The sequence below is a fragment of the Macadamia integrifolia genome, chromosome 6 (assembly GCF_013358625.1).
Source record: "Macadamia integrifolia cultivar HAES 741 chromosome 6, SCU_Mint_v3, whole genome shotgun sequence".
NCBI lineage: Eukaryota > Viridiplantae > Streptophyta > Magnoliopsida > Proteales > Proteaceae > Macadamia > Macadamia integrifolia.
The window spans coordinates 31,011,452-31,027,867 of NC_056562.1; the positions used below are offsets into that span (position 1 = coordinate 31,011,452).

Below are 16,416 nucleotides of genomic sequence, written 5' to 3' on the forward strand. Positions count from 1 at the left end.
CTCAATAGATTTATCAAGGGCTTTTCTTAATCAAAATACATGACATAGTCATCAAGATCAATAGCTTGGTCAATCTCGTTGAACTCAAGAGGGTCAATAATAGGAATTTTAAACAGAATTTGACGGAGAACACGACAAATAGGCTTCTTACGCAAATGGATTAAGTTTTCCGTCAACCATGGAGAAGATAGACTTTCCTCACCACTAGTGATGTGACTCGGTGATTGGATTCATGTGTCATTATTATCTTGCTCCCCCTTTGTATGGAATCAAAAATACCTTTTCACGTGCTAATCAAAGGATTCAAATCTCCATGGTAAGGAGATTCTCTCTTCACTCGTAGGGGTGAAAATAACATACAACCCACTCTAGAAATAGTGGTATGGTTTACTGGTTCGACCACCCAAATAGGCCAGTTAATAACAAGAACTGTGGGTGGTTTAAAAATTTTCTAGGGGCACCTTATCCTTGATCACTCAAATTTTCAAGTTAAGGCTGTGAAGATTTTTATCTCCAGAAAAAGAAAATAATTTGAAAAATGAACGTTGACAAGGCAGGTGCTATCAATCTGTCAACTATTGGTTACTATTGGATTTCTGTTGATATGTTAACCTTATTTATTTGCATATTACAAAAGGCACAACGCATAGCCAATCCCTGAGAACGGAGGCAAGAGTGAAGGGGGTAGAGAGAGAGAGAAAGTAGGCAAAGGAGTGGATCAATCCATAAACTCCATATGGTTAGCCTTGCCTTTTCTTCCCTTCCCATCTACAATCTGTCTCTCTTTGTCTGAGTTTTGAGATCAATCGATCTCAAACCAAGTGATTTTCAAGTTGTATTTTGATTCTCTGCATAGCAAACAGCTTGAGCAGATACAATGACAATCGATTGTTTTGCAAACGCATCGATGATGAGAGGTCCCCCATCGCCACGACCACCGATGTTGTCTCCACCGAGCGAGGGAGATGGGAAAGAGCAGCAGCAGCAGCAGCAACAACAACAACCTCTAGTGTTCGATGCCGCCGTGCTTCGACACCAACCCAATATACCTACACAGTTCGTATGGCCCGACGAAGACAAACCCACTGGTGAGGCACGAGAAATCTCTGTTCCGCTCATCAACTTGGGTGGGTTCTTATCAGGAGACCCAGATGCTGCCATGGAGGCATCGAAACAGGTTGGGGAGGCCTGCGAGAAACACGGGTTCTTCCTGGTTGTAAATCATGGCGTGGATAAGCGACTCGTCGCCGATGCTCATAGTTACATGAACTTGTTCTTTGATATGTCGCTCCATGAAAAACAGAGGGCTCAGAGGAAACCAGGGGAGCACACTGGGTATGCCAGTAGCTTCACTGGGAGGTTCTCCTCTAAGCTTCCATGGAAGGAAACCCTCTCATTCCGCTATTCTGCCGATGTTCAATCAACCAACATCACAGTAGAAGAATACTTCCTGAAAATTTTAGGTGAACGCTTCCGGAAATTTGGGTGAGGCAAAAAAACAAACACATAACCATTCTGAGAATTAATTTTGATTTTCCAAATCATATTGACCCATTTTAGTATTTGATTTGTTGCAGGAGGGTGTACCAGGAGTACTGTGAGGCGATGAACAAGCTCTCACTAGGGATTATGGAACTATTGGGGATGAGCCTAGAGGTCGAAAGGAGCCATTACAGGCAGTTCTTCGAAGAGAATGATTCGATAATGAGATTGAACTACTACCCACCATGCCAAAAGCCACATCTGACTCTAGGAACAGGACCACACTGTGATCCCACTTCCTTGACAATCCTTCATCAAGACAATGTTGGTGGGTTACAGGTATTTGTAGACGAAGAGTGGCGTTCCATAAGTCCCCATTCTGAAGCATTTGTCGTCAACATTGGAGATACTTTCATGGTAAGTTTAATTAACATTGATGAAATTGGATAAATTAATCTGGGTATTAGCTCAAAATGGAGTAAATTTTTGTTCTCTCAGGCTCTGTCGAATGGGAGGTACAAGAGTTGCTTGCACAGAGCAGTGGTGAACAGAGAGACACCAAGGAAGTCGCTAGCGTTCTTCTTGTGCCCACAATCGGAGAAGGTAGTGAGGCCGCCAAGGGGGCTTGTGGACAAGGAGCACCCAAGGAAATACCCTGACTTCACATGGTCGTCGCTGCTAGAGTTTACCCAGAAGCACTACAGGGCTGACATGAAGACCCTGGCCGTCTTCTCCCAATGGCTTCAACAACAAAACAAATGAAGCAGAGAGAGAGAGAGGCGAGTTCGTCCCAGGAGTCCGGATCCACTCAACGTACGTGGAGAGGCTGATCTTTTGACACCTGTTTTAGTATTGACGGAGGCTTCTGTTTTAGCTAACACCTTTCTTCTATATATAAAATATATATTTTTTATTGTCCATTTTTATAGGACAATATAAAGAAGGAAGTTGTTGATCAGCTATAATGATCCATTAAATCTATGAGATTCCTTCCTTAATCCAATCCAAATATTCAGAAAATTACAGGAATTGCAGGGATTCTCTTCGTAGAACCAAATTATGAATTAATGGAACACGGACATGATCAAGAAATTAAATGACCTTATGATTCTAATTTTCTAAGCATTCAAGAGAATAAATGTCTATATCAGTATGAAAGATTACAAGAGAAGCACAAACCAACCAAAATCTCAGTGTTTAGTCTAGTTTAATGCAATAATATTGGTATTTCCTCGCCATCCATTGTTGCAGGCTTGCAGCTTTGTTCTAATTACTGAACTTGAAGGGTTCAGTTTTATGAGGAAGACTGGCTAGGGGAAGAAGTTACCATATATCTTTTTTTTTTTTTTTTTTTCTTAAATCAGAAAGAATATCATTTTAATGTCATATAAGTAAAATAGGGTAGCGTTTTGTGTCCAAGAGTATAGAGTACTCTAGTGCCTCCTTGTGCATATTCTTCTTCCCCCTATGAAATGGCATATCTAGTCTTAGTGGGGAGGAGAGAGATAAACCCAAGAACTCTAGCATACGGCATATTCTAATTTCCTCAATAGAGAACTCAATTCCAAATAAAGGGTTTTATGAGCAAATGGCATAGAAGAACATATAAATGAGGTGCCCCAAAATAGTATCCTACAGAAGAGGACAACGAAGTCATTTCATTTAAGAAAGAGAGAGGGAGAGTTGCTAAGATAATATCCAATTTTGCTACCTCTAGTATTAGAAGCAAACACATATCTCGCTCAATGGTCACTATCTTTTATGGCACAAAAGGTACAATTTGGGAAACAAAAAGGACATGAGTCTGCTGCCACTTGCGTATGTGCAATGGAGCCACGGAACGTACCCTGCCCAATGACTCAAAGAACCTTTCACTGTATGTGTATAACAAAAGTGTCAACTTACCACACGGAAGCCTTATTTGTGACATGGGAAGACAATTTAATTAAATTTCAGTCCTTGGCTTCATGATGTATGTAATCAGGAAGTTTTGAGCTCCTTATGTCTTGTGTTGCAATAAAACTTAAGTTTAGATCTAGTTACCAAGTGGGGAAGGGTAGGGATAGATCTCACACCATCCATGAGATGTGGAATCCAGCTCTGGCACGGAGCACTAACATCCTATGGAGGTTGTGAAATCTCAGATCTGTCTCCACCTATTCCCACGTGGGAGTTGATCCAGACTCCGTACATGAAGGGCAATGTTTGTGGAGAATAGTCTTTCTCTATCAACTTGGAGAGGATCCGAAATCGATTGTATCATCGTCTTCATTGTAACCTGCCAATCGAGGAAAGGGACTGCTTTGGAGTTTTTGAGGGAGAGTAAAAGAGAATTAGAGATTAGGGAGAGGATATATATCCTATATAGGCACTAAAGAGGACCACGGAAGGGTAGTTTGTCAACTGGGTCCCTCCCCGGAAGTTTCTATCAACCATGGACACTACCTTCTCTTCACTTCTGTGCTACAGACATCTCTCTCTCTCTCTCTCTCTCTCTCTCTCTCTCTCTCTCTCTCTCTCTCTCTCTCTCCCTCCAAAGTTACAAATACAACCTGGGCCCTGGCTAAGGCTATAGCAGTTAACAAATAGGTTAGGCTTTGTGATTTCCACCCCTTTAGCCCAGCCCAAATATTAGATGATCAAGGAGTTGAGTTTGTTGGGCTTTGGGTTAGGTATAGAGTGAAGGGATGAGTTAAGTTGGGGCCTGGGGAGATGGGTAGGGTTGAATCTTCCTTTCTGAGGTTCTAAAGGTAATGTGGGGTTTAAGTTTCTAATACATGTAATTAATTGAAGTATATTTGAGATTTGGGAGGATGTGAAATAGCGAAGATAAGGAATATATATATATATATATATGATATTGTCTTGATTTTGTCGTCAAATGCTGCAACATTCTCCTGGGTGACATTTTCAAGATTTCCATTTGTTTTTTTTTTTGGGAGGGGATCATTGCTAGGCTACGTGGTCCCTACATCATTGTGGGAATCAATGAGAGCACGTAAGGACATTCAATAAAGATGTGATTTTTCATTTCATGGGGGGGTGGGGGGGGTAGAATGATCATTTTTTCCTTCTTATTTCTGGATGCAAACGCCACGTAGCTTGGTAGCCTTCATTTTCCCCCCATTTTACCATGCAAAAAGTTTTCATGCCGATGCAAATCTCCTTAATAGGCACATCTAATTTTGTCATGTGAAAGAGTATTATGACACTGGCCTGAATAAGCCACATTTCAAATTTCAATCAGTCACCTTCTCTTGTAATGCCAAATTCTTCCGTGTATGCCTATGCTCCTCAATGTAGTCTTCTACATCCTCTTAATTGTTTTGAATTTTTCATGTTTTCGTTTTGCTATTTGGATTGTCTTGAAATTTGGCATACAAGTAAGAGACCTTTGGGTCTATCTATCAATAACATTAGTTTCATCTGAGTTGCCAGATGGCAATTGTATAATTAAGAGATTCTTTTCTTAATGTTTATGAACAAAAATTAGGTTTTTTTTTTTTTTTGGGTGGTGAGGTAGAATTAGTGAGTTCTCTAAGCAAGTGGCACTGGGGAGTGCACCAATTATGAGGTGCTTCGGAAGTTCGTCAATAGGGGCAAGGAGGAGAGACAAGAATGACATAGAAACCAGCGGCATACACACCCGTAGCTTAGAGAGACTTTTGTCCTTACATGATAAAAGTAAGTGTAAGATTTTCTTACTCTGCCAATGTGGGGGAACACCCCTCGCCACAGTAATCAAAGATTCGATTCTCCCACACTGGCCTAAGTCTCTCTCTCTCTTTCTAAAAATTAGTTGGCACAAGGCACTGTAGCACACAACTAGGGTTTTAGGTATTGAAAGAATTTGGATCTACTTACAATCATCTAGTCACATATGTAAGTATCCAACACTTGTCCCTTTTGTTTCCAAATATTTCTCTCTACTCTTGTAATGGTAAAAAGTGAGACAAGTGCTCACATAAATGACCAAATGATGTTTCGCGCCAATATGTATTGGTTTTTTTTTTCCTACCAGTACATATTGGCAAGTGATAATACCAATACAAAAACTGATAAAGGTAAATCTCTCTGACCATGGTAAGGCCAAGGAGCATTCGAACTAATGCTGCACTGCCACCTTAGCCCCCATCAGTCCGAGCTACCACATCGGCCTTCATCAGGCCGTACTGCCACCTCGGCATCTCATCAGACCGAGCTGCCACCTCGGACCCCATCAACCCGAGCTACCACCTCGGCCTGCCATCATCAGGCAGGGCTCCCAGAAACGTGCTTTCATCCACTCCTACATTCAAGGAACATAATCCCTGATCACAAGGATAGGACTCCATCCATTACACATCATCATAGGCATCCACCCGTCCCACGACTTGCACTTCCGAGATAAGAGGAGAACATTCCCCTAGTATACCCTAAGATTTGGAATATTCTTAGCAACAGAAAGTTGCTCCTCTCAAGGACTCCACGCCCAGTAGGACTTTCCACGGACTTCCCCCTTTCTCCATTCCATCAGTAGTCTATAAAAACCAAGGTAAGCCTCCATTGTAGGGATCGATCACTTCTTTTGACGAAAACTCTCTTGAATATCTGCTGTGGAAAGAACTGACTTAGGCATCGGAGAGTCCCCTGTCGGGTCAACCCGGCTCTCCCCTGTCTTTTCTTTTGTACAGATTGGCTGGATCATCAGGAATTATAAGGAAGATCGACTGCCCAATTTTTACCCCATCAGAAACCAATACGGTTTCCAATGCAGATCGATCAAAAAGTGGATTTTTTGAACGAAAACTGTCTTTTTAGCACGAATTGCTCTGATACATCAAATCTATACGTACTGATACCAGCAGTGACCAATACATACGATATCCGATACCGTGTTTTATAACCTTAAACCCACCACCCACGGCCACAGCCGCACTTACAAACGCGCGACTCAAATGGAAATGGCACTATAGGTTCTTTCCCACAGCCGCCAGCGCATCGGACAAATGACAAGGCCCGGGTCTCCTGGAGACTTTTTCCTTTTCTATCTCTATGTCTCAGTAGTAATTTGCATTGATGGTGGCCTGGGTTGTGGAAAGGCAAAGTCGTTAATATCTTTGCTTCCCACCACCAAATTCTATATAGCGTATTGAGATCTCTCATTCCATGTCTGGTAATGGGGCTACACAGAGATTTGTATTTTGCATCTGAGGATTGAGAGACGACTAATAGAGAGAGAGAGAGAGAGAGAGAGAGAGAGAGAGAGAGGGTGATGAGTCATGAAATGAGGTTTGGCCTCTCCTTTGTCATATAACTATACTTTCTTCAAATCAAATCTTCCCTTTCTGCGCCTTTAGTTTATTAAGATACTGTCGTTTACATGTTCCTAAAGTTCATTCACTTCACGTAACCAACCACGTAACCTTATTTATATCTTAATTTTGTTGGGTAGAACAGATAAGGATAAAGAAATAACTAATTGATTAAGTAGGTTCATCCGATGTGTGGGCCATCTTCATCATCTTTCTCGCCCCTATTGGACAGTTTAGATTGACTTGGCAAACCCATGATATCATCCTCTTCTTTTCTTTGGTGGGTTTTTTTTGTCGTTAGCTCTCTTTGGTGGCAACACCGGTCGGACCCATGTCCATGTCTTTATCTCCCCTAGTCCATGTGATATCTAGGTAAATCCGCGGGATTTGACACGTGACCCATATCACCTCCCCACATGGCTCTAACCATGGCCCCCTCACCCACAGTCCTTTACACCTCTTCCATCCTTATATACGTATATATGTATATGGAGAAGTTGATGCCACATTATTCCAAAGCATTGACCTTTTATGGATCAGTTTGTATTATCATAGAGTTTTTTATTATATATATATATATATATTTATTGTATATTTGTTATTTTTATATATTATTAGATTATCTTTATCTAATAACTTAAGCTTTTGAGTTTGATTTTCAACTGATATATAGTGTATTGTATCACTTTATTTAACGTGTATCTTTGTGTCCCGTTTCTTAAACATGTAGTTTTGACATGTAAAAGGATGATTTGACGATTTTCACAATAGGATGTGTAAAGACTAGTCTGGATTAACAATGCATAAGATTTCAAATCCAAATTCAATCATTTACTTATAATGGGACATTTTTCCGTAGATGTCCCATACTACCTCAGTAGTGCACACATCCTCTTCGTGGTTCTTAATTTTTCATGATATATTTAACCATTTTTCAAATGTTTGGGTTAGAACTTTGTCATCTAGTAGAAAAGAGGAGTTGATCTAGAAAACCAAATTCTTTCTTTTTTTTACTTTTTCCTTAAACATATCAAAAAATATTCAATCTCCTCCCTTCTCCCTCCCCCTCTCTTTTTCAAAGGGCAAGTATTTTCCACATTTGCTTTTGCCAATTTCAGCGCTAAGATTTCCATTCAGTGCATTATCATTTCTGGCAAGTGAATGACCAAGAACCTCAAACCCAAGACCTCTTGGTAGGATGGACTTTGCTACACCAATCTCTGCTAATTGCGCTAGCTAGTTGTACCTTGGACTAATGTGATTAACTCAAGAATGTTAGATAAAGAACGTTATATATTGAAAATGTCAACTTCAAGGTTTTACCTCAATCATATGGCTTGCCAATTACATTAACACACAACCATTATGTCATAAAAAAAAAAAATTTTAACAATTCAAATAGATTTAATTTTTTATAAAAATCTTAAAAGCATTATATTGACAAATGATAAAATCTGAGTTAGATGCTAGTCAAATCAAAATATCATACCTATGGAGAACCCATTGGCTGTGAGCATATAAAATTAATAATCATGCAACTCATGTTATAAAAGCTGTATAGAATTAGGAATTAGACATTTGTAATATTAATTTGATCCAAAGGACAGTTTGAAGTCCCAATCCAGAGCTCAAAAGACATGTAAACAAAAATACAACTTAGATCCAAAGGACAGTTTAACGTCCCAATCCAGAGCTCAAAAGACATATAAACATAAAATACAACTCATGATGAGGTGGTATATCCATCTTTCACAAACTACAAATCTGTCCATGTTAGATTCCAACGTGTGCCAGGTATAGTTGTGGTCTCCATCTTCACATATAGACAACAACACAACCTCTCTCTCTCTCTCTCTCTCTCTCTCTCTTGATCAGTAGCTGTAGTAGCACAGCTAAAATCATGTTATATATAGTAGTATATCAGCCTACTTCATTGTCCCATTTGCTTTTGGGATTCCCTAGCAGTTGGTATTTATAATGGGATATCAAATATGCGTATCCAATCTGTAAGACTTAAGAGTTAAGATTTATTGGCCATGAAGGGTTCTCCAAAGTCTATCCCTAGCTAGTTGGGGTATCACAAGGCAGTCTCGCACCCACCCAACCTAAGCATATATATATATATATATATATAGCCCTCTTTTTTTTATATTATATATCACAAATGGGTTCCTTAGGTGAAGGCTCTTGAAGATAAATATTTTCTAAATGATTCACTTGTACTTGTGAGGTATGAGCCATGTTAAGGACCAATTAATGTGATAATTCTGTTTTGTTGGATAGTTAGTGAGAATAATAACTAGATTAACTACATTTCAAATTTTATGCTTCCAATCAACTTTAAGAAGCATAAACCACCCAATCTTTGAGAATTATTCCTTTTTCTGTAGTCTTCCAAACTAGCTGCATGGATGAGATCAGATTATAAGAATTCGATTGGTTTCATGTCTATTTTGATGATACACCATTTTGGCTTAGTTCAGATCTTGAGAATCCAAACTACCCAATAACACTGAGTACATAACTATATCTCCACCAAATACATGAAAGCTAGATACCATGCCTATCATTGATGGAATATACACAGCCAAATACAACAAGAGCTTCATGCTTCATATATGTATATATATATATATATAATGTTTTATGTAACCTTATTTTTTTAACATAGTAGGTTTTTTTAATTTTATTTTTTTTATAAATCATGTGATTTCATATAAATACTGCGTTAAATAATACATTTTTATAATTCTTAATTATTTTTTTTTTTAATCTTATATTGAATAATATTATATAACTAGGTAGCTTTTGAGTATAAGACAAAGGGCAACTAAAAGAAACTTATCACTTCTTAGTTCACCATTTTGATGACAACAAATTATACCTCTCTCTCTCTATACATATATATATATATATATATATATATATATAAAAGATATGATACCTATCATTAATGGAATCTACTCACCCAACTACAACAAGAGCTTTATCCTTAAAGTAAAGTAAAGGTAAAAGTTCAAAAAAGTTGAAACTTTTAACTATTTTAACTTTTACCCTAATTTTTTTTTTTTCTAACAATTTAGTAGCTTCAAAGTTTCATTAATCATTATTCCTAGCTAGCTAGTAGCTACCATATGGGCAGAGAGTGGTCTCCAACCATATGATACCACATTTTCTATAATAGAAATTAAACTATAAATCAACCTTAACCATTGAGATTGACTGTAGCTAGCTTAATTTAAACTCTAAATACAATATAACTTCTAAATGATATATCCTCACCATATAATTAAAATGCTATATACTACCCACTAATGCTCTACATCATTCTTCCACCTCCAATGCAATGAGCGCATGTTTATTAATATATAACTATAGCCCTATTCTTTAACCCACTCTACTTACATAGTCTATAGCTCAAAACAAGTCTATAGCTCAAAACAATTTTTACTCTTTCGTATCGTACCCCCTACACTTAAAAAAAATACAATTTTCTTTTTAAATGGTGAAGAAAGAATCTCTTCATCCATTATATCTGATCGTCTTGATTTTACGGACCATGAATCTAAAGGGTGAGAGTTAATGATGAATTCAAAACCTAATCATAGTGTCATATCACCATCATCCAAGAGAATAAATCTCTTCACCATAGGTCAATGAAAACTTAATCTAAAATTCAAAGAAGAATCATGTACGTATAGTATACGTTTTGGAATTGAAAATATCAAGGGAGGACAAAAAGACAAGGGAGATCTCTTGAGGGCTGAGGCCAATCAAAATATGGGGAAAGCATTTGTCGTGATGCACATGTGCAGTGCTCCTCTCAGAGTCTCATACGCTACAAACAAAGCATTGTTTCTTTGGGATGAGAAAACGACAAAATTGGTGTTTGTTATTAGGGTATATATTCGTGCTTTTGCAACTGTTTGGATTATATTATTTTGGACTTTTTTTTCCTAAGGATATTTTTTATTAAGTGGATATGGACTGATATGGCACATTATTATTATTAAATAAGATAGAAAGATAAGGAAAAAGACAAAAATAATTCATCTTTTTTTTTTTTTTTAATAATAATAACCAGAATGTAATTCTTCTAAAAACAAAAAGCAAAAAAACCCCTTAACAGTTCCAAAGTTGCACTTCTCTTGTCTGTTTTTGATTTTTCTTTCTTTTCTTCTTTCAGAAAGGTTTCATGTCCACTCTCTCTCTCTCTCTCTCTCTCTCTCTCTCTCTCTCTCTATATATATATATATATATATATATATTCTATTCTTTTATCACTCTGAACCATAGTCTGTTCCCCACCCTATTCACATAAGTAGAGCAGCATAAAAAATTCCAGGTCAATTGTTGAACAGTTCCATTTGAAAGAGCTTCAGCCTTAATTGATGGCAGATTGGTAGCTGTTCTACTTCTAACTATTAATTAAAGAGCATGTCATAGGATTACCTCTTTTTTTTGCAACTTAATGACTATTATTATATTTCACTTATGACAAAAAACACCATCAGATTGAGTTGTTTTAGATCATCTTCTTTTGGGGAACTGGGGAAGAGAGAGAATAGAAGCATTATGAGTTTTTTGTAGTTTTGTTTTGTTTGAATGAATGTTTGTTCTAACACCCTTACCACCCCCCCCCCAAAAAAAAAAGAAAGAAAGAAAAAGACTGTCCTATTAATGTAATAGTACTGATTTCACCTGCAGGCATTATGAACATTATCATTTCAGCCATGCATATATTTGTCTTTTGTTTTGGCAACCAGTGTGTTATCCTATGAAGTCCTTGAAGCGTTTGAGACAGTTATTCTTTTACCTTCTTAGTTTTGGATTGAAAATCAAGGAAGCTTTGCTTTGACAGTCCAGCCATGTGGAGAGCTGATTTGGCTAACCTCATGGTTGGATTGATCATCTACAAATCCTTCAAATTTCTCTCACCCATCTCCATCTTTTAGCCTATCATGTAATGGTTTCACTTGTATATTTTAATCCATTGAGCCATTATAACAGCAAAAGTATATATTAACCACAAATATAAGGATGAAATGCAATTCACTAAGGCCTAGATTTTGTTTACAATAATAATTATTATTATTATTATTATTTTGTTTGGGTGGAAGGAGGAAAGATTATGTATTTATACTTACAATCTTGGAGGGAAAGGGAAGGTTATCTATAAAAAATAAAATAAAAAGATTGTTCATAAAATAGTCTACATAGAAGTTGGTCCATTAAGGAAACTTTGCCTTGACAGTGAAGTCATGTTGAGAGTTGATATAGTGGTAGGTTAGAGGTTACACTTTACGTTGTTTACATGTCAAATTTCAATGCCCACCTCAAGCCTATGGCCCACTGTTCTGTCTTATATACCTTCAACGATGGAAACCATTTTGTTCAAAGTATGACTTAATTATCAATCATCTTTAAAAAAAATTATATGCCCATGTGGCAAAATTCAAAATTTTTTTTTATTGATACTTAATCATGTTAGTAGATGTGATGTGGATGATGACCAATACACTCAACTTATTTAGTCTTATCTCAAGTCACCCCTTGGGGTTGGTTCTATGGGTTCTCTTTCTTCTGATAATTTCTACACTTTCATTCTACTCAAAAGCCAAAAACCAAAGGTGGGGGTTTTTTTTTTTTTAATTAAAAATTAAGTTCAGATAGAAGAAGACTTGCAGAACAAAGAAAATTTTGGAATTATAGAACAGATATTGGAGCTGCCATGTGCTGTAGATAGTTATTAAAATACTTGTTTTGACTTGTTTTCTTGCCAAGCTTAACCAGACAACACTTGTCTAATATAGCCAAAAGTCCATTACTTAATAATAATAATAATGTTATCAACTTCCAAGTTTCCTCTTGAAATTGAGGGGCTGGGGGGAACTACACAGAAACAATTAGATTCTTAGCAATAACCCATATTATTTGGAATCATCAAAAGTTTCACACGCTTTGTAGCAACATTTAATATCAACTTCATGGCCTCAAATTCCTCCATTTTCTGGTCTTGATCTGATCCAATTTGTTATTGAATTTTGAATCAATTAATTTGCAACTGAGATGGTCGAGGTATCATATCACTCATCTCAGGGTAAGTCAAGCATGTGATTTCTCAACTGGTATTGGCAACCAACCCTCACCAAGCCTCACATATCGAGTCTCTAAACAGCCAAAGGCTCCTGAGACACAACATGAGAACCAGGTACACTTGGTACTTCCCCAACAAATAAACTCCATCCAACTACTTAATTTTATTCTTCCAAACAATTTAATCCTTCAAGCTTTAGAGTACTTGTAAGTATATATCATTGTGTGCTTACAAGGATCATTCTCTCATAATAAATAAGCACATGTCAAGAAAATGCTTTGGTGGGTTCTCTTCTCCATGATCCCATAGCCTTATTACATCATGTAGCATTAACTGAGTTCTTATTCTTTGTTATTATTTGAAAAAAAAAAAAAAAATCTTGGGACCCATAGCCTACATATGAAGTTGAACCTTATTTCCTTTACTGGTAAGTGGTATCTTTCCTAGACTTCAGACTGTGATTTTTTCTTCTTTTTTTTTTAAGTAAATTTTGAAAGTCTGACCTTATAGTCAGAATTTAATTTTGAGAAGGCAACTTCCTTAACTTATTTGATTTGTAGTTTATGGAATTGTTGATCAGGAAGGGGTCCAGCCAAAACCCTAGCTAGTTTACCACTGAAAACAAAAGAATGACCATGGCAAGCACTTGCACTCCCAACTCATGTAGTACTTCCCCCATCTCTTTCTTAATTTTGGTGCTTTCTGATTTGAAGAGAATCCGAGGGACAACAACCACCCAGTCCCACTAATATTTAGTTTATGCAGCTAATTGTATATTTTCCAAGAGAGTCTCTAATTTTAAATGTTTATTAGTTTCCTTTAATGGTAATGGCCAGCACCACGCAGCAATAACACCAACCCAAAAAAAAGCATCTAAGAGTGCTTTGCTAAATAAGCATTTAGAGAAGATGATGTACTCACCAATTTTTTTTTCCTTTTTTGGAGAAAGTGTAGTTGGAAGATTAGAACAAAAGTGGGGTGGTAGTGGCTGTGAGATCTTGTTGTTCTTTTAGATTAGTCAATATTAATATGTGATCAGCTATCCTAAGTCATGTGGTTCATTAGTATTGGCCTAATAAAGGACATAAGTTCATGTTAGCTGTGCAGGATGGTGAGGTACAGGAGAAGAGAAGATTATATTATCTTTCATATCTCCATTGGAAGTATATATGGGAAGAAGAGAATAGTTTGGGGCTGTAGTTTTTCTGTTCTACAAATTAAAACAGCTTTTGTCTTTAGTTTTTTCCTGGTCCATATCTTACTTTTACAGCTTTGGAGTTGGTTTCTACTCTATGTTTTGTTTTATTCTTCGTTTGCTGTTAGCAGTACTAACATTTTAAGATTTGTGAACCATTTGTTGATGGATTGATGGGTTCACTCACTTCAAACTACCAAACAGATTGGTCAAAACCAGTTTTTGGGTCCAATAAATGGGTTGAACCAAATCCATTATTTTATTGTCCTTCATATTTATTAAGAAACTATTTCCAGTAGATTAACACAGCAGCTCCTGCTAATTTCAGTTCTAAATCACAACCAAATATGAATTTGGGTGCAATATTTTTTTTCTGATCAAAGTAGTGAATTCCAAATTTCAATTCGATTACATCTAGGATCAGCTTTAATTAAGCTTTTATTTATTTGCGCTTATCAAGAATGATTTTAACCAGAAACATTCAAGTAAGGTTCCTTGGTGTATGTTTTTTCATGATTTTGTTTTGCTGAATGAGACAAAAGCAAAGATTAATGTCAAGTTAAATTATGGAGATCAATTTTGAAATAAACAAGTACAAAGTATGTGGCGTATAACTTTAGTTACACAAAGATGGATAATCAGGTGGTGAAAATTGATGAGAGAAAGATTATGCAAAAGTGATTATTTTAGGTATCTGATCGAGATCAATGATAAATAAAGAAGGCGATGTAGAGGATGAGGTTTCATAAAGAATTAAAATAAAATGGATGAAGTGGAGAAGTATATTTGGAATGTTGTGTAATCGACATATTCCTTTATAACTTGAGAGAAAAATTTATAAAAAATTCATACGGTAGACTAGGGTATATGATGCAGAATGTTGGGCAGTTAAGAAATATCATACAGATATATTAAGTGTAGCTATGATGAGGATATTGAGATAGATGTGTGTCAAAATTATGAAGGATAAATGAAAGACATGGGTGTATGGAAAAATTGATTAGTGTTTTTTTTTTTTTTGGGGGGGGGGGGTTTTGGGGGGTGGGGTAGAAATTGATTAGAGTGTTTGGTGACTGCTAGATTTGGCTGAGGGGATTGTGGAGTTCATTGAGTATTATGGGTCAGCGCACCAGTCTAAGGAATAAGGCCCATAATTCAAGATGGGCTGGAGTAACTAAGTCCAAAGCAGCGGTATACTTTTAGGGTTGCTTTGTATTGTATGGGATTTTCTATATCATCTTACCTGTAAGAAGAAAAATTAATCATTTAAATGGCCTGTATAGGAACTCTTGCTTTTAAGGAGCGCACATGGAGGAGTGCACTAGTGTAACTATACTTCTGATACCTATATAGTAACCCTTGAGACTAGCCATGTGTCAAATCTAGGTTCTATCCCAATCATATGACATATATTTGAGTTAAGTCCACCTAGGAACTTTGCCTAAAAGGACAATGAGAGAATATTGATGATATATGAAACCCCACACACCCCCCCCCCCCAAAAAAAAAAAACCCCCCACCCACCCACCCTATTTAATGGATAGTGGATGAGAATGGGGTGCCTCGCATAAATCCCCTCCCCAAAAGAAAATCTAATTTGAGCATGTGAAGTTTGGGTGGTCTGAGGCAAGTTAGAATAGGCCAAAGCCGATCCCCCCCCCCCCCCCCCCACAAGCCTTAATGTCACATACTTGGGGTGGGCTTGGCCCAATCTAGCCTATGTTTGACATTAAGAAACTAATTAGTTTTACAATTAATCTTTTTAATAGATACAGAAATTTGTGGTATTTGGTATTATGCTACCTGTCGTGTGGTCCCTACGCTCAGACACAAGGGACAAAATAACTATTTCATCCCCAACAAATTCAAAATTCCCACCCCTTATTGATGCCACCGTGTACCCTCTCATTGGTTCCTGCATTGATATAAGGGTCTCACGATCTGGTAACATTCTTCTTCTTTATCTCTTAATACTGTGCTTGGTAGCCTAGATGTTGGATATCTCATGTACAATTTACCCATCAAAATAATAATGATGACGACGACGATAGATTTAGCCCCCGATTTAGGCCCATGAAGAAATCTCACAATTGTGTGGTGGCACCACAACATCAAAGCAGAGTTTCTCTTCCCACGAGCTGCAAAAGAATATCCCCTACTCTGTTGAAATGGAAAGAGGGATTACAAGGCTATTTGGAGATTATGTTTTTGCCTAACAATTCCTAAAATGTTCAAGGGTATTTCGTTTCCTTCTCATCTTATTCTTTTTTCTTCTCTTCTCTTCTTTCCTTTATTTACTTTTTCTTTTTTCTTTTTTTTCTTTTTTTTTCTTTTTTGCGGGGGCGGGG

General features: G+C 37.1%; 1 protein-coding gene across 1 annotated transcript; it reads left to right on the top strand.

Moving 5' to 3' along the window:
- The first annotated feature begins 653 nt into the window (after positions 1 to 653).
- On the top strand, positions 654 to 2,448 carry LOC122081559 (gibberellin 20 oxidase 1-D-like). The gene is made up of 3 exons (XM_042648737.1): positions 654 to 1,485; positions 1,578 to 1,899; positions 1,981 to 2,448. Exons 1-3 carry the CDS (start codon positions 878 to 880, stop codon positions 2,242 to 2,244), a joined length of 1,194 nt encoding a protein of 397 aa, XP_042504671.1. The 5' UTR covers positions 654 to 877; the 3' UTR covers positions 2,245 to 2,448.
- Positions 2,449 to 16,416: the final 13,968 nt, after the last annotated feature.